The sequence below is a fragment of the Danio rerio genome, chromosome 24 (genome assembly GCF_052040795.2).
Source record: "Danio rerio strain M-AB ecotype USA chromosome 24, GRCz13ab, whole genome shotgun sequence".
In the NCBI taxonomy this organism is placed as follows: domain Eukaryota; kingdom Metazoa; phylum Chordata; class Actinopteri; order Cypriniformes; family Danionidae; genus Danio; species Danio rerio.
The window spans coordinates 6717828-6744079 of record NC_141044.1 but is presented as its reverse complement, the minus strand read 5'-3'; the positions used below and the strand labels follow the sequence as shown (position 1 = coordinate 6744079).

Below are 26252 nucleotides of genomic sequence, written 5' to 3'. Positions count from 1 at the left end.
CCTTAAATACTTAATAAACACAAATGAGAACTTATTCAAACATCGTTAGAACTTAGATCTCTATAACCTCCAACCAACATCATTATTAATAAATTTATTAATTCATTTTCTTTTCGGCTTAGTCTCTTTATTAATCAGTGGTCACCACAGCGGAATTAACCACCTTATTTATTCATCATCATTATTATTATTATTATTATTATTATTATTATTATTATTATTGTTGTTGTTGTTGTTGTTGTTGTTAAATAACTGGGATCCAGGCTAGGATCCAGACGTTTTTTTTAAAGCCACAAATCCATCAAGTCCAATAATTTACGCTCGAGTAAGAACGAATGAACAGAAAGAACCGATTCAAAAGAACGACTCGCGGGCGATTCGGACATCAGTAGTATCTGTCGCGCCGCCAACTGGAAGTAACCGAGATCAAACTGGTCGTTCAAAACGTTGATACATACGTGCGCTGCGTTTAAACGCTAGGCATTTCTTCGCGTCCGTATCAGCTACGTTTTGCGATTTCACTGTGTTTTTCTTTCATCATGAAGCTCCTCATTGGGCTGTGGAATACTGTATGGTCGATAGATTGAAAATCGATTGCAACGCATCGGATATTTGGATATTAATCTCGCGTTTGGCAGAGAAAATATGCATTATGATTCATGGTCATCTAATAACTGGAACAGGTAGGTGTCTCGACCCTCTCTCTCTCTATTGCTATTGTTGGGTATTGTTGCCATGTCTGAAATAAAGCAAACATCAAGGAACAGATGTACATTCAGACTGAGACATGATTGTTTACAGTCCACATCAATAAACAGAATGATAATACACACTCGTGCTATCAAACATCCTTTATGTATTCAAAAATGTTTTTGCTCTTGACAGGGTATGGTGTTATATCGGGACCAACCTTCTGTACTGATTTAGAAATGTCTCTCAAATACCAGAGATCGCGCCATAGAAACACATGGTGGACCCGAGATGAAACGCTAGTTAGGGCAGTATGTCAGATGACAGGCTTTCGCTGGCAGATTTGTATCGTTTAAAGCAGGTCAAATAACAATTCTGCTTGATTAAAACAGCTGTACCTGAATATATCGTAGCAATGTGTTTGTTATTGAGGTAAAGTTGATTTAATATTCACACATTCGGACTTCCTCTTTAACATAATTTCATTAAAGTATTCTTTGCGAATTATACATTGGGAAATCACGATGACTATCAAAGTGCCACATTTTTCACAGTCGGTTAAATGGTGCTAATGTTGTTTTGAAGTCTTATTTACATTACCTGATTTCAGACCGAATAGTCAAAATACCATAGTAAACAATGTAGGGAGCATGTCACTGAACGAATGTGCGAATATAAAACCATCTTTACCCCAATGTGTTTGTTTACCTTGCTGTTTTACTCTCATTTGCAAACTATTGAATAGTCTGCTCTTTAGTTTACCAACAATTCCAGTGTTATGATTGTGACATTGACAGTAAAATTAAACTTAGATTGAAACAAATGTTGATATTTTCCAAGACAACTAACCAGAGAGTTAAAGGATCAGAAAAATGCTAACATGTAAATGTATTTTCTATTATAATTGAGCGAAATAACCCTAAAAAGTAGTCTATGTGAGTTTACAGAATACAAGACGCTTTGTAGAAATTATGTGAATTAAATAAAAAATAATACTATCAAAAGTATGAGTTCTCTCTGTTGAGTCAAAAATATGTGTTTATTTTATTTTATTAAAATAATATGTTCCATTTATGAGGAAAAAACGTTCTGGTTGTGACAGATGTAAAATATTGAGGTAAAATTGGTTTTATTTCCGCACATTCAGACTTTTACCTTCTTAATAACTTCAGAAAAATATTCTTTACGAATTCTAAATAGGGAAATCATATGAGCAACCAATGAATATCAAAGTACAACATCGTTCACAGTCAATTAAATGGTGCTAACGTTGTCCTGAATCATACTTACATTTGATTTCAGACCAAATATTTTAAAGTACCATGGTAGCACAGGGAGCATGTCACTAAATAAATGTTTGAATATAAAACCTGGGATTCTCAACTGGTTTGGCCATGGGACCCACATTTTTACATGGTCATCAAGCCGCGACCCAAACGTTTAGGAACTATAATACAATTTTAGGAATTATACTTAAATTGTATTTATTTGTTACCATAAACAAGTAGTGACAGATAAATCATAAGAAATTCACCAAGACTTACTAATAAAGACTATTTTATTGCTGTCATTCAACAAAATGCGTCAAATTATAGAAACATTACAAAGTAAAAAAGAATAATACTGTTAATGATAAACTGTTAATAAAATGTGTTTTCTGGTTTCTAAATGTTGTTTTAATTTAGGTTTCATGCTCTCTTATGAGAGCACCTCACTACATATGACATACATATGAAACCGGAGCACCCGGAGGAAACCCTCGCAAACGGAGGGAGAACATGCAAACTCCACACAAAAATGCCAACTGAGCGACCCAGCGACCTTCTTGCTGTGAGGCGAACGTGCTACCCACTGCGCCACTGCGTCGCCCTTATTGCAACATTCAACTTCATAAAGTTATTATCTATACATATGCCTACTATAATTAATAAACAAAGGTTTTCTGCACATCCGTTCTTTACAGGTATGCATGTTGGGGAGGTATGTTGGTGGTTGTTGACTAGAATAGGTCTGGTTTAATGTCACACTCATTTTAGGTCGTATCTGTGTTATGTTTTGCAGGACTTTACAGTGTTCGGACATGAAGAAATCGGACGGTGTGGATTAGACTATTGGGAATATACCACTTTGATTTCTCTCATCTCAATGTTGGGCTCCAGAGGACCTCTGCCTTTGTGCTCTGAAATGAAATAATGGCGACGCGTTGGACCGCATCGTCACAACACGATGAGAAGAAACATCCAGCCGTGTCGTCAGTTTGTGAGGTAAATAATGTTGATGCTTTTGAATGTGCAATGACACTAGTGGTTGGATGTCTGTACAATACAAGGTTTTGTACAAGGTTTTAATGAATTAGGTCTGACTTGTCTATGTTGAGATTGTATCAATGGTGGTCTGTTCAAATCTTCGACTGGGTGTCTGTGGGGTCTTAAAAAGTATTGAAAGTCGATAAATCAATTTTGAGAAATTTAAGGCACTTAAAAGTATAAAAAAAGTCTTAAAAGCTATTATATTTTGTATCAGTATGCTAAAGTTTGCCTGAGTTTAATCTTTGAATATTGGAATGCTGTGTAGTTTATGAAATGGATAAAATCCTGTCAGATTTGACATCACACTGCTTTGTTTACTGCAGTAGGTTTGGGCGATGTTGACCAATTTGGCATTGTAAGATGTCTAATGTGAAACATCACGATGGACGATGGCATTGTCGTAGGCGGCGGTGAATTAATTATTTATGAATATTTAATTAATTCATAATGAATTAATTATTTGTTGCCTACCTATTCAACTACCTGACCCGAATGGTCTTTGTTTTACTCATAACCAAATCATAAATCAATAAAGATATGTTGCACACAAAATACCACCTGTCAATCACTTTTTCTAAGGGGCTCTGGCATGAATAGGCAGAGTGATCTGTGTCGTTATAATGGCGTTGACAAACTTGGTTGGTAAAAAAGGTGCACAACTAACAGGAGCCAACCAACAGTGTCTGAGGTTTTCGCTAAAATTACTACAAGAGTGAAAGTGAAAGATCGAAGCAGTGTACTAATGCTGTTCCCTGATGCAAAACACTGAAGAGTTGTTAGATAGAGACAAGATTAATTAAATATTACGTTTAACAACTATACTAAGCATGATCCAGTGGTATATCCTTGATAAACTGTCCAACGTGCGCTGCTCTCACCTGGGGAGGTGTGCTCAAAGCACCAGCTGACTGCTTGGAGCTCAGAGGTGCATATATGCAGCAGCGCATCTTTTCAGAAATGCTAGATGAAACGCCAGTGTGGACGTTAGTCATTTAAAGTTTGTCCTGGGGCATGAATAAAATGAGTGGAGCTGCAGTTAAAGTCACCCAAAATTACAGGAAACCCTTACATGAAAGCACTTCACGTAAACACCTTAATTAAATTATTGTCTATTACGGCAAATTACAAGATAACAGATGTTAATGTAAACGTAGTCAATAGTGTCTTAAAAAAATTATATATATGTATATATATATATATATATATATATATATATATATACACATACATACATACATACATACATATACATACATATATATATTATTTTTTTCTTTTCCCAGAGATGGGTTGTGGTTGGAAGGGCATCCGCTGCATAAAAACGTGCTGGATAAGTTGGCGGTTCATTTCGCTGTGGCGACCCCGGATTAATAAAGGGACTAAGTCGACAAGAAAATGAATGAATGAATATATATATATATATATATATATATATATATATATATATATATATATATATATATATATATATATATATTTAGAGACAACCGCTTACTGTTTACATTGAAGTTGCAATCATTAAATGAAGCAACCTGTTTATTTTATTTGGCAAGCAAAGCCCTTACTTATCTAATCTCAGTAATGTTGTGCGGCTGCCAGTGCATAATGTCAGTCTTCTGAATACTACAGCAGCAGCAGCTTTGGATTTTGTGTGTCCAGTCAGAATCTCAGTAATGATGATGTAACAGCACATGTCAGAGGAACATAACGCAGCGCGTGCTTGGATTAACCAATCAGTAATGGCAATACAAGTATGTGTGTGTATTTATGTGTGTAATCTCCTCACAGAGTGGGCTCTGGGGCTGTGGGCACAGAAGGTTGGTGGGCACAGTAGTTTGCAAACACGTCAACAGATCATGTGTCTAGAGGGATTCGGTATTTATATTCTACGGGTTTGTTTCTATCACAGCCAGAAAAAGCACTGCTTTGAAGGATCAGTGCAATTTGTTGCATATTTTTAAGTAACATTGCGTTGTTTTTGAAGAATGGTTGCATTATGTTAGCTTTAAAATAAGAGGTTTTGCATCTGTTTGATAAAATAGTTATTGATATGGTCTGAATAGTGTCGGCACAGTGGCTCAGCGGTTAGCACTGTCACCTCACAGCAAGAAAGTTGCTGGTTCAAGACTTGGCCAGTTGGTATTTCTGTGTGGAGTTTGCATGTTCTTCCCATGTTCGTGTACGTTTCCTTCCTCACAGTCCAAAGACATGCGCTATAGGTGAATTGAATAAACTAAATTGTCTATAGCAGTGGTTCTCAAACTGTGGTACGTGTACCACTAGTGGTACGCAGTCTTCCTTCTAGTGGTACTCGGAGGAATGAAATATGTCATGTACATGCTATACACATTTCAAAATTGATAAAAATGTATGTATATAATATGTCATATATGACATACAGCCTATATTTCTGATGTAATCTGCCACATTTTTTAACTGTGCAGAGTTGTAGCTGCTTTACTGGTCCTACTGCACTACTGTATTTCAATACTGCTCATTTTGGTGGTACTTGGAGAGACAATTTTTTTCTGAGGTGGTACTTGATGAAAAACGTTTGAGAACCACTGGTCTATAGTGTAAAAGTGCTTGTGTTATTGTGAGAGTGTGTTTCCCAGTACTGGGTTTTGGCTGTAAGAGCATCTACTGCATAAAATATATGCTTGAATAGTTGGCGGTTCATTCCGCTGTGGCGACCCCTGATAAATAAGGGACTAATGAACCAAAAAATTTTTCAATAGGCTTTTTTTTTGGATTGGTCCAATATCAATACTAATATTGGAAATACTCGCTGACACTGCACAATTTTTTAATGAATTTTAAGGTTCAAAAAAAGTAGTTTTTTTATGCTTTTTTATTTTTTCTATCTGTATTTATTAAGTTATACTGTAAAATTTAAATGTATATATTTTTTCAGTTTATGGTGTTTAATTTGTGGCTAAACTTGTTTCGATAAAGTACAGTAAATAATATTACTGTTGAATGTCTGATAATAAAAATATTGTAGTTCACTGTATGTATTTATTCATGTTTAATAGATAAGTCTGACGCACACTGTATAATTCTGTCGTTTTATACAGGGCTAGTAGATTACGGAACTGTTTCTACAGATACACTCTCAGGTATCGGTTCAGTACTCCATATCGGCCGATATCCTGAGCTCAGGTATCGGTATCAGAAAGGTAAAAAGGGTATCAGAACATCGCTACGTTTTTGGAATAACGTCCATCTAAAACTCTTAAAGGGGTCAGTTCATTAATAAATTTAAGTTCTGTCATTATTTAATCACCCTTATACGTGTTCCATACCTGTAACCATGCACTTGCCTATTTTTAGTTTTGCCTACTATGAAAGTTGATGGTTAAAGGTTTCAGCTTTCCTTAAATTATCTAAATTACCTAAATTATCAAATTAGAATAACTTGAGATTGAGTAAACAGGGAGTACATTTAAAATTCTACAGCACTGCATTTCTATTGTTTTTATATATGAAGATGCTAGATGTTCATTATTGTGTTAGTGTCTTGGAATTTTTAAATGTAAAGGGAAATGATTGTTAAGCAATGCATTTACATACATACATGCATAGTTTATGGCTGTACATTTGTCTCTTAACTCTGAATCTGAGATTGTGATGGTGTTGGCACAGTCTTTGTGCTCTGGTTGTCTCAGTTGATTGCGTCTCACCGCTACCTAGTTCCGAAGTTAAACAGTAACTGAAGTTCTCAGCAGGTGTGTGAATGTCCCCAGCAGACTCATAAAAAAGCTTTTATCCACACCGTTAATAATGCCTTCTTGAGTTAACAGCATCTGGGCTTCACTCAGCATCACTGCACAACACACCACTGTGTTATGCAGTTTGGGATTCAATTTAAAACAATGAGATTTGCTCTTGTATTTTAATGGAATATTTGGTGTACAGACTGTAGCTCTTTAATATCTGTTAAGCTGTCCTACTGTCTAAAGGGAAGGCAGCATCTTTACTGATTTTGGACAAACTGCACCTTTATATTTATTTTGTATACTTATACTTCTCTTGAACGGCATTTTAGGACCTTAATCTTTCCTCCTTTTTGGATGTTTAAACGTTGGAAAAAGTAATTTAATGTGACATTTTTTTAATGAAAAGTTTTTCTGAAAACATAACACCCAATAGTGTACATTAGAGCTGCACGATTCTGGCTAAAATGAGAATCGCGATTTTTTTGCTTAAAATAAAGATCACGATTTTCTCACGATTCTGTGGACCTAAAATAAGGGTATGGTAAAAATGTATGTATGTTAACAAAAATTATCTCTGTGTTATTACCTGATAGTAACTAGAACATACACCAAAATACAAGCAAACAATTCAGCAATTTTACAGCCACAACAGCAGGATAGCTGCACCCGGAAGTAAGGAGATCCACAAATTAGTATTTTTTTGTAATTGTAATTATTCTTAAACGCGTTCCTGTTTAAAAAAAAAACGCTAAAATAAAAACCGCTAAATTTCACTATCTATAATCCATAATCATAACTCTGTTTTAAGGGCCAAGGGGACAGGGAAGGGGTAGGGGCACAAAAATAGAATTGGGGTTGGGCCTTAGTTTCAAAATGGCGTTTTTTTGAATAAAAACGATTCATGTCCACACTGGCGTTTCTGAAAAGTTTTCTGTACGCACTACAACGCTGAAAATGCACATCAATGCATGTCTGAGCTCCAGGCAGTCAGCGGGTGCTTTGAGCACACCTCTCTAGGTGTGAGCAGCACACGTCGTACAGTTGGTTGTTAAACGTGATATTTAATTCAGCTTGTCTCTATCTAACGACTCTTTGGTCTTTTGAATCTATAACTTGTTCTTAGGTAACGTGTTTTGGCTGAGCGCAAAGATAAGTTAATATATTAATTTATGTAACCACGTACACTGATTCTGTACATTTGACACGGAGCAGCAACGTTTTAAAACCAAAATGGCCTCTTCAGTGTTTCCAAAACGCTCCGTCTTCGGGGCTCAAAAGCTCCGGTGTGGATGGAAGGCATAACCGTAGCAAAACGTATGCATTTTAAAACTAAAGCATATTACTGTAAATGGTGCCTTAGAAGAAGGCAGCTAATTATTGTTCCAGTATTGTATAAATTGAATCTAGATAGACAGTCGGCTAGGTTTTGGCGTCATTTATGCAGAACAGAAAGACAAATTTTAAGTGGAACGTCTAGTCATTGTGCCACTGGCCAATCAAAACATCATCCTCACATTTGGTGTCCCTCATGGTTAATTGTTGTGTCCAGTTATGTTTCACGCCTGTAATGAAGCTTGTTTAATTCATTATCACCCCGGAGTCCTCCTCTCGGGCTTTTAACATGAGCTGAAGCAGTGTTCTAGCTCAATAACATCACCCCCAAGACACGCATAAAGAGTAAATGAGATTAGAGCACATACAGTTGAAGTCAGAATTATTGGCTCTCCTGAATTATTAGCCTCCCTCTATATTTTTAAAATAGACAAACATTTCTAAATAAAAGAGTTTTAATATCTCATTTCTAATAGCTGATTTTTTTAATCTTTGCCATGATATCAGCACATAATATTTTACTAGATATTTAAGATAGTAGCTTCAGGCAAGTCATTGTAATGATGGTTTGTTCTGTAAACAGTTGCTTAAGAGAGGTAATAATTTTGACCTTAAAATCCTTTCAAATCTATTTTTATTCTAGCCTAAATAAAACAAATAAGACTTTCTCCTGAAGAAAAAACATTATAGAAAATCCTGTGACAAATTCCTTGCTCTGTTAAACAAAATTTTGGAAATATAAATTGTATAAAATCACAGGAGGGCTAATCATTTTGACTGTGCGTTTTCTTAAGTTCGTCCTTGTAGAACATGAAAGGGTGCAGGACTGTACCTGCTCCCTTCTCTCCTGACACTTATTAGACGACCCCCATGGGTTCCTTGTGCCCGGTGGTCTCAGGTGGGACCGTCCCATCTAGTTCTCCATGTCTAATGAGGGCGTCTCTCCCTGTCTGTCTCTCTCTCTTTGTGTCTCCCTGCCCCCTGTGAGGACGCCAGTGCCATGGAGGGTAATTAAAGCCCAGCTGCTCTTCTCTTTTACACCTCCATCTCACACACACACACACACAAATATATATATACTCTGGTGTTCCCCAGACGAGGTCACCTTGGAGGCTCTGAATTTTGTGTTTGTCGTGTAAAGCTTTTTGCAAACAAAGGGGGCGTTTACTTGAGTTGACACATTTTGTTTTTGTGCATTTTGAAGATTTTTTTTAAATGATAATGGCATTTCAGGGGCCTAAAATGCAATATTTTGAAACTTGGTTTACATGGCTTGTCTTGTTTTTATCTTGTTTCTAGTCCAAATATCTAAACAAGCAAAATAATCTGCCAGTGAGGTAAACAAAATAATCATCTGTCTAAACAAAAAAGACGATTATTTTGCTTGTTTTAAGGAAAAACTCACTTCATTTTGTCATATTATTTCTTAAAACTAGACAGTATTTTTTGCTTGTCTAGAAAATGCTTCTTGATTTAAGACATCATTTACCATACATGTTTCTTTACAAAGTGACATCGCCAACTACTAGCTTGGCACGCATAATGTGACTTTTTTTGTCATTTTAATGGATCTTTAAAAAGGAATTATTGTCTGTATGTAAAATATTGTTGTTAATAATAATAATAATAATAATAATAATTCCTTACATTTATACAGCGCTTTACTAGACACTGAAAGTGCTTTACACATTGGGGGGAATCTCCTCATCCACCACCAGTTGTTGTGTAAATGAAGCCTAGATCTTGCTGTAAATTCAGCAGAAATCATATTAGTTAGTTATATTATATACATGTTATTTTATGTTATCATTTATGTTTGACAAGGGTAAATTCATAATTGTTTGTAAAATATTATTATATTATAAAATAACTGTTTTCTGTTCTAATATTAAAAAAAAAGTAATTTATTTATATGCTAATTTAGTGCTGAAGGAAAAACTATTTGGATGGCATTGTTGAAAAAAAAAATAGATGCTGGATAAGTTGGCGGTTCATTCCGCTGTGGTGACCCCGGATTAATAAAGCGACTAAGCCGACAAGAAAATGAATGAATGAATAATATAATTGTAATAACGTTCACGGCCCTTTGGCTGCCGGGAAGAAGGAGGCGGAGAACTGACGCAGTTTTAAAATATTCATTTATAACATGAACGGCAGCTCCTCACAGAGACTGCCGTCAAACTGAAAGCAAAAGTAAAATATGTCCGGGCCCGGTCCTCTCTCGGCTTCCTCTGCCATCGTTCCTCCTTTTAGAGTCCAGAGCTCTTTCCGTTAGATTCGAGGCAGGTGTGCACCACATGTGTATCCACTTACGCGGTGGCCTCACTCCGTTCCCACGGCTCTCGGCCACGCCCCCTCGCCACAATAATATAATATAATATAATATAATATAATATAATATAATATAATATAATATGATATGATATGATATGATATGATATGATATAATATAATATACTATAATATAATATAATATAATATAATATAATATAATATAATATAATATAATATAATATAATATAATATACTATAATATAATATAATATAATATAACATAACATACTATAATATAATATAATATAATATAATATAATATAATATAATATAATATAATATAATATAATATAATAGGTTAAATATTAAATGCCGTATTGTAACCAGTCACCTATCTAAGCCTGTGCCACTTGATTCAGCTTAAATGATCTGTAGTTATACCAGTACACACACAAATGCAAAACTAAAAATATTTAAAAAGTTGTAATAAATCTCATATCATTTTACCCTCATCTATTCTACATCAGCATAATAACCCCTTCTAAACCACCACCCTTTACAAACTCTCAGTTTAGATCTGACCATTGTCTCATTGAATCCAACAGGCCAAACCATAATCCAGTGTTGACAGGGCTTTTTTATGTGCGCTGTCTCAAATCTGAGCGTTCAGATCGCACCTTCAGCTTATCCTGTTTTCATAGGCATTGATTTTGGATGTCTGTTCTGCAAAACAAAGGCTCAGACAAGGTGAGGTGCTGGATTTCAGTGTGTGAGTGTGTATGTGTAAATACGAAATAACCCCCGCTTTCAGTCTTTAGCCTCTCCCTCTGATGTGAATGTGTTTCTGTGTGCCTGCCTTTGGCTTGCCCTCTATTCCAGTATATTTGGGAAATGCTCTTCACACAAAACTGTCTGACACTGAGGAGAGGATTGGCTAAAAATAGACCATGCAAATCAGGTAATGCCATAAACACCGGCAAATCAGAGTATGCACAGACAATTCCCCATCGTTTTTGACTTTGTTGTAATGAGGCTGGTATTTCTGTTTAGGGCTTTGCGCTAAAATGGAATTTCATAATATAAGTCATTGCATATCCTGGTAATTATAAATAGCACAATATAGTACCATTTCAATCAATTGATAGTTTATGTATAGACCACATGTAAAGGTCTATTTCTGTTTTTAAATGTTTAATTATATGCTCAGATATTCACTCATTCATATGCGATCATATTTCCCAATTTATGTACAATTTAAAGGCAAATGTTTGATTGAAAATGTAGAAATTTAAAATAAAACACTATAAAAAATGTAAAGATTGTACTTTCAATATTGCAAATGTTATTCATATGTCTGTCTGCATCTCTGTATTGGCGTCTAATATTGCACTCATATAAATTAAAAAAAAACTATTGCCTTAAAAATGTACTTTGTGTACCACAAATTAAACCTTAGAGCATAATATGAAATTAGACTTATTTTGTTCATATGATATACACACACTGGCCACTTTATTAGGTACAACCGATGTATGCAGAGGAGTGTCTCTGAGCACACAGCACGTTGAACTTGAGGCAGATGGGCTACAGCAGCAGAAGACCACACTGGGTGCCACTCATGTCAGCTAAAAACAGGGAACTGAGGCTACAATTCACACAGGCTCACCAAAATTGAACAATAGATGGTTGCCTGTTCTGATGTGTCTTGATTTCTGCTGCGACATTCAGATGCTTGGGTCAGAATTTGGCATAAACAACATGAAAGCATGGATCAATTCTGCCTTGTATCAACGGTTCAGGCTGGTAGCGGAGGTTTAATGGTGTGGGGGATATTTTCTTGGCACACTTTCAGGCCCACTTGTACCAATTGATAGCATCGTGTCAATGCTACAGCCTACCTGTGTACTGTTGCTGACCATGTTCATCCCTTTATGACCACAGTGTACCCATCTTCTGATGACTACTTTCAGCAGGATAACGCACCATGTCACAAAGCTCGAATTATCTCAGACTAGTTTCTTAAAAAAGACAATGAGTTCACTTTACTCAAATGGCCTCCCCAGTCACCTGATCTCAATCCAATAGAGCACCTTTGGGATGTGGTGGAGATTTGCATCATGGATGTGCAGCCGACAAATCTGCCACAACAACAAGATGCTATCATGTCAATATGGAGCAAAATCTCTGAGGAATATTTCCAGTATCTTGTTGAATCTATGCCATGAAGGATTAAGGCACTTCTGTCTATAAGCGCAGATCAATCCAACCCAGTACTAGTAAGATGTACCTAATAAAGTGGCCGATGAGTGTATATTACCATATTTTACAGTCATATCACTGCCAGTCTTTGCCGGTCAACTGTAGCTTCAGGACAGACCAGTCTGCAAAGCCTTAGGTGGTCTGATCTTTTTTCTTTTGCTTTGTTTTCACTCTGCGGAGATTTAGTAAAATCCCATCAAATCTGAAATGGTAAGATCAGCATCCTCTTTAGATGCTCAAATTCTATACATGCTTTGATCTCTAATCCAGAAGATTTCCGTAAACCCGGTGTTCCAGTTCTTGACCTGAATCCACTCTAGACAGACAATTCTGCCAATAAACCTCTCAGAGCTCCAGTCTTCCTTTGGGAAGCATCAGGAGGGTCTCATTTAAGAGAAATGTGAACTGCATATTCAATTCATAGTGCTTAATCATTGGGTATACAGTGCAGTATTGATCTTTTTTTTTTTTGGTCTCCAGGAGTCTGTAGTCAGAATAGAGGCAGACTTGTATAGATTACTATAGTCTGGGATCCCCCATTCTTATTATTTCTAAATGAATGTGTTAAAATCCCCTAATTTGCAAAAACAAGTTGTGGTTTTGGACAAAAAGGGACATGGAAATGCATCTGCCGATTGCATTTTGAAGTACCAAATGTGTCTCTTTTATGCTTGCGTTATTTACCTTTGGTTGCTAGGTTACAAATACTACAGTCTGCTGCTCTAACAACTCGGAATGGAAACCTGGTTAGTTTTGGTTTTGGATGCATTACACATGTGTAAATCTGTGCTTAGATGCTACCACCTACTCTGTTGCACCTAGTTCCTCGCTTTGATGTCACACACATTGTGACTATGTATTAACACCTGTGCATGTTCTGTTTTAACAATTAAAAAAATCAGACTGTAGATTGATGGGACAGGGTCGTTTGGCTACATTGGTTTAAAGCAGCTGTCCCCAACCCCCAGGCTGCAGAGCGGTACCGAATTAAATAAAAAATCAGGTTGACATCAAGCCTGAACTGATTTTAGGGGGTAATGGCACAGCAGGCACAGAATGTCAACATGACGTCCGATTGATGTTGTACCCCAACGTCGTAGGGACATTGCATTTTGGTTGTAAAAAAAAATTGGGTTGACGTCAAACCTAAACTGATTTTAGGGGTAATGGCACAGTAGGCACAGGATGTCAACATAATGTCAGTTTGATGTTGTAAATTGATGCTTATAGTCTATTCACGGCAATATAGTCTTTTAAAAGATAACCACTAAGTGGCTGGTTTGGCCAAAATAAGTGGCAAAAATAAAAATGGCCACAGTCACTAAATGCAGATAATCGTAATTGCACAAAATATGGTCAACTCTTCCATTCAGCTAGTGCAACAGTTTGTTGTCGTGTTTTTATGTCCTCCCAAGAGATATTAATAACTGTATCTCATTGGCTGAGTTATATGACTGAATCATTTGATGAGTTTGTGTTACATCAGCCTGTGCCTGAGTGGGCTATTCAGATGTGATGTGTATGTGTGTGGTTTTTATCCAGGGATTTGGCAGCCCATCATTGATTTGTTCTTTTGATGTGTGCTGTGACAGAAGAGCTTCACTACCGGTATTGATTTCATCTGATTGGCCCCTGGGCTGGTGGGAAGGGGTCAGAATATGAGGTTGTGAGCCATGGACTGTTCCATTCACTTTTAGGGGGGACTCCGTTTATTAATGACAGAGCTTTCAAGGTTGATCTATTTATCTTTTTAGGGAGCAGACCCCTCACAATTTCCAGTAATATGAGATCAGGGTAACTGCATTTCTCTTCTTTAGGGTATGTTTCAATGTTTGTGTTGGATCTCGCAGTGCCCATAGGAACACCATACATGAGACAAAGCTTTTATATTAAGTGTGCAAGATCAATGTCGTATCGAGCATGTGTTTGTACATAACTACAGATGAGTTCCTCGTGTTCCAAGTCTGCATATTGGGAGTTTGGCCCAACTGACCCACACAACACGAGTGTGTATGTAGCCCTGACCTGCCCAGAGATCCTTCATGTGTGGCTTCATCAATCCGCGCCACATCTTAATGTAATCTTCCCCATCTACGCTTTGAATTTCATGTTGCTGCAGCCTTTTATTACACTCCAGCATAAATGTTTGGCAGAGCCAAGAATAACCTAACACAGTTGTCGGTCTCTGGTGGATTGCTCTGGTTTAACTCGCTCAGGCTTGACCTAGTATCCCTCTGAAAACCCTCTCCATGGTAGTGCGTGTCCACTGAACCTGTTCTACCAAATAACACCTATTCAGCACCCTGGCTTTTATTTCGCCTCAGACTCTGATGTGGTTCTGTCTGCCAACTGTCTTTGTCTGACTGACAGTTGGCATTTGGAAGTTATTAAAACTGCATGTGTGGAACCAATCTGCTGACAGTTGGATTCCTTTTGTGGTCGATGCATTTCTGAGCCAAGATCTGCAAAATTCGGTCAGAGTCACCTTGGCATCTTATCACTTCCGATATCACAGATCTAATGTTTACAATACATCTGTCAGATGTGTACTGTAGATACCCCATGATTATTGTGTTTTTTTTTCTCTCTTATCTGGTTGTAATAGCCAACATACTTAAGATTTAAATGAGATAAAAGTACAGGAGTTCTACAGGATATTATTACTATTTATTGCCCATGTAATACACAATATTATGGGGCATTTGCTAGGGCAGAGTTGTCCTAGTTTCAGCCACAAATAAACACTGCAGTACAAATAATAAAGGCAGGATGAAGTCAAGCAGCAGAATAATAACCCATTTCCACAGAGCGGTAAGGTTTGGTACAGTACATTACTGACAAAGGTACCAAAAAAACTGTATCTTACTACTTTTTTGGCACTTTTTTTGTAAGGCTAAGTAGCAGAATAAGTTTCCAAAATGGTGGAACTACAGTCACTGACAAGAAGCAAGAACATGATCGGCGCTATGTCCTCTATTGTTGTTTACTGTTCACATGTTGCATCTAAATGTGTGAAAAGAACAAGCTGCTTCTTTTCTCTATCTGTCTACATTTGAAATAATGAACTTGAGTGTATTCACCTTATTCTTTTCAAATGAGCGGACGCAGCCCTTTGAATCATTTTGGCTCGAGACTTCCGGTCTCATTTACTTCCATTCATTTTTAGATGTTAAAAACAGCTTGTTTTGCTGCTTGATGCTGCAAACTGATATTGTCTTATTATATTATTCTACTTTGTCTGTGTAGTCATGCAAGTAGTTTGACCGTTTTCTGCCGTTTATTATTCCTAGTCGTTTCTCCCATAGGAAACTCAATTGGAAGTTTTAAAACCATCGCAAAAAGGTGCACAATTCAGCATTGAAGAATAAGGTAAATAGGCAATATGTTAACAGGCAGTATGGTTTACTTCCTTGAGCGAGAATGATGTTGATTGCAACTTTGATTTCTTTTTGGTGTAGTGCATGACTACAAAGGAAGTACTGTTAGCAGTGAAAATGCAAGACTTGTACCGAACTGTACTGTACTGTACTTTATCGTACCTAGTGTTTTGGTTGCATGGCAGGTGATTGTTTAGTTGCCCAAAACGGGCTATCCCATTTCTCCCTTAAAAATAATTGGATCTCTCCTTTTAAGTAATTTGTTTGAAAATACATACCTAAGCATGAACACTAATCACTGTATAGTGATGCTGGCTTACTATACAGTGAATAAATAAATAATACATTTTCCCCGATTTGCGCATGTGTCATCCAACTCAGAACTGAAAGCATCTTCACCCATAGTGTGCTATAGTCTCATGCTCTGTTTCAACCTCATTCCTCTGCTTCTGCAATGCGCGAGAGGATTGCAGTGTTCCTGTAACATAGTAGGGAATTTAGAGTTCTCCGAGATGTGATTTGTCTTTTGCAGTCCTCCCTCTCTCATCCAGGGGTTAAGCCTGCTGCGGCACTGCTACCTGACTCAGCACTGCGAGAAGACGAACAGATGGAGCGTTCGAGTCGTAGTGTGAGCAAGCGGGAGAGACCGATCACTCTTAAATACTGAGCACCATAGGGATACGAGCCTTCCTGTTGGTGTCATCACCTTTTCGTTATTTGGAGACCTCTCTTTGGAACATTTTGGTACTGACGTTTGGGTGGATTTTGTGTGTTTTGGTGTCCGTATGCATTATTAATCCAGCACTAATGAGCTGTGGAAAGGATGCGGTTAGCTGATGGAGTGCCTGCTGGGCAGGCAGATGGGCTCAGACCTGACGCGCACACTTCCTCCAACCCCCCCATCACCTTTGTGCCAGGAGCAGGCTCCAAGGGACCAACCGGAGAACCCGGCGATAAAAGATCCTAGGGCACAGGTGGGCACAGGGGTGCCATCTGAGTCAGGACTAATGACATGGCTCATGTAAGCGTCCTGGACTGCATGATCAGCTACAAATGGAGCCGGATATGTGACCTTTACTGCGCTTTTAACAGTCAGGTCTGTGCAGTCATCTTCATCTCTATGCATAAAATACATCACAGCCTGCATGTCTTTTAAAAAGCACAGTATCTCCAGTCAAAGAGTCGCATTGTTCTGCTGATATTCATAGTTCCTTGTTCTGACACAGACAGCCCTATGTCTTATCTCATGGAAATGCTTGTCTGATACCAAGAATAACTTGTGTGTATTCCTGCAGCGTGGGAATGCAGAACTGGTTGAATAGGAGATGTCTGATTACTCAGAGTACTCATGACTGATCTATAATGTTTTGTAGATTTAAAAAGTATATACCTATATGTCAATATCATGTAGTTTTTCTGTTTTCATCTTTGCATGCTGTATGTCTGCTGATAAAATATTATAGTACTTCTGGAATGCGTATCTTCTTAGTCATTTTTTATTGTTCCTTAGCACTAAAAGAGTAAACATATAGGGTACTGTTTATAATTTAGTTATTTTATTGTACTGCTAAACCTCTAGGGCTGCTTGATTATGGGAAAAACCATGTGTTAGTGAAACTAATAGCCGCTTTCACACATACACACCTTTCTGGAAAATTACCGGCAATTTTCCGGAAAGGTGTGTATGTGTGAACAGGCCCTTTTTAAAAATACCGGTAAATTCGTTCTGGCTATTTTCCGGAAAGAGAAGTTGTAACATAACCGGTAATTTGCCGGAATGCTGCGCTGTGGGAACGCAAAAGGAAGATTGCCGGAAAAAGCGTGTGCACGTCTAGAACGTGAGACGTCTGCTTAAGCCAATCAGAACAGTCAGACACATTTGCGTCCACGCGGTTTATGAGAATAAAAGCCTTTGGATATTTTTCCAGACACATTTAGCTGCTAGAAATTAGTCAGATAACGTTTATATGTTCATTTTAATGCCAACCGTGTAATTAATTATCGATAAGATGCTTATGATAAGCCGTTGTTTGTTTAAACTTCAAGCTTTGCGTGTGCCCATGAAACAGCCCATGAGCGCCAGCACACACACATATCATGTACATCTCAACATGTGAAAGTGTTTCTTTTTATGTTTTCATCGTTGTTCACAATACTGATCCATCCACAGAGTTTGTGATGTAGTCAAATGTTTACAAATACAAGCGCAGCCGTTTACAGGTCATTTTTGGTTAATGATGTCAGAATTTACCGGTATTTATGAATGGATGTGTGAATGCTCTTTTCCAGAAACATTCTGTAACGTCCTCGCCTGTGTGAACAGCGCTTTATGAATTTACCAGTGAAGTCGTTCCGGAAATTTTTCATATATTTTACAGTATAACTGTGTGAAAGGGGCTATAGTGTACTGCTGGAAAGGGGGCGGGATATCACGCAGTAATCATTTTATCTCAAATCAAGTATTTTCATAATCGTTAAAAGCCAAAATCTGAATTTCGATTAATTCCACATATTCAATAAACCCCATAACCCTAGTTCACAGCTGGTGGCGTTTTCTTGTATGTGTGTGCGCGCATAGATCTCTGGCTTCTTTTCAAAGTTCATTTGGCACACATCTTACAGACAGACAAGTGAGAGACTGTAATCATTGTTCGGCTCTGTCTTTCTGTGTGATCTGAGAGCCGGGTCGTGCTGCGTCGCCTCAGACTCTGCAGTGCCTTCTCGCTTTGCCCCTTGAACTAATTTAATTTTAGCTCTGCTGAAACTGTTTGCGAGCATGTAGGACTGACGGGCCTCTGTTTGGGGCTGTGAACACAGTCTTTGTGCAAAGGCCTGCGGTATGATATTCAGCACTGACTCCAGCACCTGGTCATTGGATGGAAAAAATGACCGTCCCACGCTGGGTAAATCCTTAACCTTCCAGACGGGCCAAAATCTGTTAGAAGAACATCCCGTGGTGTTGTTTTTTCTCAGTTCATTGTGGTTAAATGAGCTTGTCTGCTGGTCTCATCATTTCCAAGACCGATAACGCCCTTCATAAAGCGTATTAATAATTCATAGTGGCCCAGCAGTGAAGATTCCAATTATATTAGTCTTTGGGAGCATCTGTGGAGGCCCAGGGGACTCTAATTGGCCCACCTGCTCTGCCGAGGGTGAGGGGCTCCCGTTCTTTGTGTGACTGTGGCTCACGCTCGCATCACACTCGCCCTGACAATACACCCTGGAGAAACTTCTGGAACATGCTGTGAACGGGAATTAAAGCATTACAGAAAGACTCCAGACTGAGCTGGTTTACTTTCCCAGGGGCTGTACGTCTGTACTAATGATACTGCCTGCAGAACTCACCTTCTGTCCTTTTGAGATCACTCTCACATAGCCTCATACTTCTGGCTTATTCACAGGCCATGTGATGCAAATGGCACATAGTACTGGGGAGCAACAAACTAATAATAGCGATGGTACTACATGTAATGCATTTCTCAGTAGAGTGACTGTAGACTGTATGTTGCTCTTTTTCTTCAACATAGGCTCATTCTGAAAACATAGCCCTATCTACATTTCTGGAGGTCGCAAACTATGTAGCTAGAAGTATGTAAAGCTGCATGTTGTCTTTAAAAAGGAATGTTTCGGGGCTGTATGATGCCATTCCTTTTCGCGCTAGCAGCTGACCGCTTACCTTCGTATGGATGACTTTCCCGCTGTTACCAGTTTGTCCAGTGGTTCGTCAGCAGACTTAAGAGGCATTGAGCAGTTCACTGCAATGACGGGGTTCAAGTCTGGTGAAGAACGGTTCCAGAAAGCAGGCAAGACAAAAATAAAAGCCAAAAAATAAATAAACAAGTGAATAACAGGCTGACAATTTGGTTAAATCTGAAAACGTGGTAAAAATCAGGGGGCTTTTCTTTTTCTGGATTGCTTTTTAAAACTGTCTGTTGAGTTTAGGGAAGTGGATGGGTGCTGGTCAATTTGGGGCTTTTTAAAACATTATCGGTTGGGTTTAGGAAGGGGATGGGTGGGGTTATTGTTCGGTTTGTCAATCAGTCAGTCAGTCAGTCAGTTGACAGAGGCCTCTGGTGGATTTATGCGAAAAGAGCTGGCGCAATTGGTACTCGTGAGAGAAAATTAAGATCTCAAATAGTGTACACAGTTCCCTCCGGTGGATTCATGAAAACAAAAACTGCAACAAAAAAAAAAAAAAAACATACCTCCTTGCATGCTCTCCAGAAATGTATATAGTGGTACGTTTTCAGAATGAGCCTGGGTTGACTTTCTTGCACTGGAAGCCTTTAATCAATTGGACTGGATCTTGCTGAAATGTCCACCCTGGTCTCATCTTCATCATCCTGCTAATGTAGATGTTGGACAGAAGCAGCTAATTTTTATTTACAATGGCGAAGGGCTGAGGGTTGCAACAACTGCAAGATTTCAGCCGCTGTCTGGGCCTTCACTGCCTTTCAACACCATCCGTTCTTCATGTGTTTTTTTTTTAAACTAATAAGGTTTATTTTATTTGCATATTTGGATTTTTTTTTTTGGGTTGTTACCAACATCTGGGGGACATTTCAAGTCAACAGCACCTTTAGAAATATGTTTTCGAGAAAAATGTTGATGTGTTCACTATTTATTTCTCCCACTGTATTCTTTGGATACAGATAAATCTTTAAAAGGTGTTCACATCTTAGTTTAATTAAAACACCTGTGCATTTTACACCTGCATTTTCTTTGTTTAATAACTGTTGTGAATTAGCAGATTTTAGCCTTACACATAATGAACAAAACTGCAAATGGCTATTTGAGACCAACCATTCCAAGGCATCTCCACATGATCTTTGATGGGAAAACCGGAAAAGCCCGTTGGCAGTGTCCACTCGGAGAGAACTGATAGAGATCTGTGTGAGGAAGAGACTTGAGAGGGATTGGAGTATCAAAGGCAGATTGTGCATGGATAACCAATGTTTTCTGACATAATTTCACTCCACCCAGTCCCAGGAGAGAATTAACTATCAGTTTATTTCACCCTGATGCCTGGGAAGAGTGATAGCGAGAGAAGTGCGTCTGCTTCTGCGATGTGCCCTTCTCTCCCGCTTATAATGAGGAATTCAGGACCACACAATCACCTCCATTGACGTGAGACAGGGAATGGTAAAACTTCCAGATCAGCTGCAGTGTGGCTGAAACACGTTTGTTCAGTTGCCAGTGTTTGACACTGTACAGAGGTCACTACATATTTGAATTTTTTTGCAGGCCTTTTGGATCTGTTTCTTTATGCATGTCATTTCCTGTATCAAGACCTAAAAGCTAAATCTATATGTGTAAACAGTGCAACTGGTTTCAGTGCAGCAGCTGAGCTTTTGTGCATTTGCTAATGCATAAGAAACAGCTCAATGCACTTATCTGTCTGGATTTTTCTACCAAGGGCTACATAAGCCATGTTTCCATCCAAAGATGGGAATTAAATTAATGCGCGAAACAAGAATGTCACATAAAACATTTGCAAATAAAGCACCATTTCCATCCAACGAGTTGAGAGAACAAAATCGTCACGTCCTGATAAACTAGCACCGGTCCCACTTTATATTAAGTGTCCTTAAATACTATGTACTTACGTCAAAAAAAATAATTACAGTGTACTTACTGTGTTTATAATGTATTTGAGAACACTTGTGGTGCTTTTGAGTTGGGATAGAGGTTGGGTTATGGACAGGTTTGGTGGCATGGGTAGGTTTAAGGGTGGGTTAACAGGTCAACAGTGTATTTACAAATCTAATTACAAAAGTTAATTACGGATGTAATTACATACATGTATTTAATTAAGCATACACAGTAAATACATGTATTTACACAGTAAGTACATTGTGACAAACTATTTATTCCTATGTAAGTACATATTAGTTAAGGCCACTTAATATAAAGTGGGACCCTAGCACCAAATATCAAAAGAAAATAGGAAGTTGCTGCATTAGGAGATGGCCTTTTTTGTATATAACTACTTACTTGCATTTTAGAGCATGTAGACTTATCATATCATAGTCATACCCTTTTAGAATCATCTCCGCTCAAAGTTCTAAAGAGATTTGCATGTGCCACTGATGTTAAAAGTGTTCGAACTTCATCATCCACTAGAGCTGCACGATTCTGGCTAAAATGAGAATCGCGATTCTTTTGCTTAAAATAAAGATCACGATTTTCTCATGATTTCTCCTTTCACTGTTTTACAATGGGGTGAAACGATTTTGCAAATATACAGTTGAAGTCAGAATTATTAGCCAGAATTACTAATGAATTTATTATTTTTTTTAAATATTTCCAAAATGATGTTTAATAGAGCAAAGAAATTTTCACAGTAAAGCTGCACGATTCTGGCTAAAATGACAATCGCAATTTTTTTTTTGCTTAAAATAAAGATCACGATTTTCTCACGATTCTGTAGATGTAAAATAACGCTTAATATGAGTCGGAAAAATTATTTTTTTTTCTCAAACATATGGTAAAACAACAACAATAATATTATGTGTAGGTCTACTGGTTTCTATAAATAATTCTATTCTACTTATAATAATTCTGATGTTGAAAATATGTTTGCAATCAGGTAGTTAATCAACTACATATATATTACAGTAAGTTAAAGCAACATAAAATTATGTGTTAGTACTTTTTTAAAGTGCATACACACATTCTGTATACACATATATGTCTTTAAATATCTGATAAATATTGAATTACAGAAACTTGGTGAACACGGTTGTCAAGAGCCCTTAAAAGTATGTGTTTGATATGTTTTGGCTTTAAATTGGTCATCAGTAACAGTTCTTACTCGTATATCGCTATTACTATTATGCTAGTACTACTATTATGACGGTGACGCAGTGGCGCAGTAGGTATTGCTGTCGCCTCACAGCAAGAAGGTCGCTGGGTCGCTGGTTCGAGCCTTGGCTCAGTTGGCGTTTCTGTGTGGAGTTTGCATGTTCTCCCTGCGTTCGCGTGAGTTTCCTCCGGGTGCTCCGGTTTCCCCCACAGTCCAAAGACATGTGGTACAGGTGAATTGGGTAGGTTCAATTGTCTGTAGTGTATGAGTGTGTGTGTGTGGATGTTTCCCAGAGATGGGTTGCGGCTGGAAGGCATCCACTGCGTAAAAACTTGCTGGATAAGTTGGTGGTTCATTCCGCTGTGACGACCCTGGATTAATAAAGGGACTAAGCCGACAAGAAAATGAATGAATGATACTAGTATGACTATTCAGACTTTCTTAAAAGTCTTTCTTTTCCTCTGAGAAAGCAGTTATTTTTCATCTTTGATGTGTGTTTGGTACAGCAAGAAACAAAAATGTATGGAGAGAGGGCTGTGAGTTTGTGTTGCAAAATATCATTTAAGTCTTCCAATTCCTCAGTGCATTTCTTCAAGGAAAACATTTTTCTTCCTTTAACACTGCTATGGTGAAATTGCCTTTCTTTTCATAGCCTTGCCTTAACAAACTGATTGTGATCTGTAATCAATGACTGCAACGAGACAACATCCAAATAATGTTTTCTGCATAGAAGTGTCTGCACAGTTAATTAGCCCTCATGCTCGTACTCACATTGACACTGCCCAGCACAGTGTATTACCATATGCAGTGAAAATCAATGCAGCATAAATATTCTCCTCATAATGTGAGATGAAACTCCTGTCTAAAAACCATCTTTGCTCTTCTCAATGAAAGTCTAATTACCGCCAACGTCCTGTCTCTAAGAAGTGGTGAATATTTAAAATAGGCACTATCCTTATAAATAAACTGCATAGTTGCAATCTAAACAACTACGTTCTCGACTAAAAAAGTCTCAAAAGTACATTATGTTGTCTAACAGCAGCAATATTTGTCAAACTGTAGTGAGTTTATTAATCTGCTGTCGCTCCGTGTGGGCGGAGTAATACAGAAGGGTGAGAAGGCTGGACGAGTTCTGATATTGCAGAATATCACAAAGCTATCAGCCAATTAGATTCGAGAACCAGACAGAACTGTTGTATAAATGAGCAATATCACACGAGTAGCAGCGCGATATGGCTGTATATCGGCACTGGTGGGAGGCGTGCGTTGTATTGATTTTATACCCCACCAGTGCCGATATACAGCCATATCGCACTGCTACGAGTGTGATATTGCGTTTATACAACAATTTGACGGCATAATTGTGGACATAAAAACAAAATCAAACATGGAGAGTCTCAAAAACCCTTTTGTATGAGGAACTACTTTCTTCCGGATTCAAATCATAAGCTGACAGTTAAACAGTTGAGCGTGCATCTTTTAAACTTTTGATCTGTAGTGTCTGCTTTTTGCTGGCTGTATGTGGGTGGAGTAATACACAAAGGGTAAAGAGGCTGAGGCTGTGTAGAGTTCTGATATTGCAGAATATCGCACGGCTATCAGCCAATCAGATTTGAGAACCAGACAGAACTGTTGTATAAAATTATATATTGGACCACCATATACACTCAGGCTTAAATTTTAAGTATAACCCACAACATGGTGCTGAGTGACTGTTCATGTTTCATATCTAGATGGTGTTTATCTTATCATAATTATTATATTATTATAATCTTATTTAGTCATTCCAATTGGCACACTAATTTAATAGTGATATTCATTCATTCATTCATTCATTCATTCATTCATTCATTCATTTATTGTAAATCTCTGTTCATAGCTAATACAACCTGTATATGATGTTCATAGTACATCGATCTGTAATACATCACCATAGCTTTTCTACAATTGCACTTTATAATAAATACCTGTATCCTGCATTTGCTTCTATTGCACTGCTGGTTAGACCTAAACTGCATTCCGTTGCCTTGTATTTGTACATGTGTAATGACAATAAAGTTGAATCTAATCTAATCTAATCTAAAAAACAAAAAACACTTGACATAATCAAATATATTTGTTGTGACTCAAAATGTATCGCTCTCTTTTTTATCATTGGAAGATGTGAGTGACATGAATAGCCGAAATGCACTCGTTATGCGTCTCTATGGAGTGTGTGTGGAGCTGTGTGCTGTTATCTGAGGTTTCACATGCTCTGAATGAGAAACAGGAGCGAGAGAGAGAGTGTGTGTCGTCTCCTGTGAAACCACACAGGTCTTTTGGTGCAATGCAGGCAGGAGGAGGCGGAGCTGGAAAGGAATCATAAGGGGCCGGTTGACTGTGGGAGGGGTGGTTTTGTGACTGTGCTCCTTAAACCCCACCCCCACTCACTTAGAAAACACAAATCGCATGTACGTGCATTTATATACTAGATCACTCTTTCTTAACGTACACATCATAGTCATGGGTCAAAGAGGAGGCGGTTGCCATGGGAACAGTGAGTGGCAGCATGAAGGCCAGAGAATGAGAGCAGCAGTGATGCATCACTGTAACTCCACCCACTCCACCTGCAGTGGAGGGAAAACACATAGCAGAACACACTTCACCAACTACAGCCATATACGTGTGTATTTCAATTTTGTGTGTATATATATATATATATATATATATATATATATATTAGGCATGGGACAATAACCGTGTTTAAGGTATGCCACGGTTTAGAAAAGTCAAGGTTTTAAAACTGTCAACATTTTCTGCTAAACAGTTGCTAAGGTATGAGTAAGATTTTTTTTTATTTACATTTGTTATTGTTTTTTAGGACAGCAGTATTTCCAGAAGAAAAAAATATCCAAAGTTGCTGTTTTAAATTGTAAAAAAAAAATCTGTATTTTTGAAACAAATGAGAACAGCAGAAGTCCATAATTCATTTAAAATATTTAGCCTGACGTGTTTACGGCTCCAAAATATTTAAATTGTTTCTGAAATTAAAAAAAAATTGTGTACAATGGCAAAAAAAGTTTTGTTTTTTTAACTCTGACATTTAAAAAGAATATATTTTAGAACAGTCATCTCCATACCATGATATCGTGAAACCGTGATACTTTTATCTAAGGTTATCATACCTTCAGAATGTTATGCCAGCCCATGCCTAATATATATATATATATATATATATATATATGGTCACACTTTACAATAAGGTTCATTAGTTAATGTTAATTAATGCATTTACTAAGATGAACAAACAATAAACAATACATTTACTACTGTATTTGTTCATGTTAGTTAACGTTAGTTAATGAAAATACAGTAGTTCATTGTTAGTTCGTTAACTCACGGTGCATTAACTAATGTTAACAAGCATGGACTTGGATGTTAATAATGCATTAGTAAATGTTCAATTATGATTAATAAATGCTGTACATGTGTTGTTCATGATTAGTTC

At 37.6% G+C, this 26252-nt stretch overlaps 1 protein-coding gene across 5 annotated transcripts in view; it reads left to right on the top strand.

Annotated features, from left to right (window-relative positions):
* Nucleotides 1-422: 422 nt before the first annotated feature.
* arhgap21a (Rho GTPase activating protein 21a) overlaps nucleotides 423-26252 on the top strand; it is a 144017-nt gene continuing 118187 nt past the window's right edge. For 2 of the 5 annotated variants that reach the window (XM_087308099.1, XM_087308098.1), the window contains exons 1-2: nucleotides 423-683; nucleotides 2752-2954. In XM_087308099.1, coding sequence (XP_087164225.1) covers nucleotides 2883-2954 — 72 coding nt within the window. In that variant the 5' untranslated portion in view covers nucleotides 423-683; nucleotides 2752-2882. 5 annotated transcript variants of the gene reach the window in all.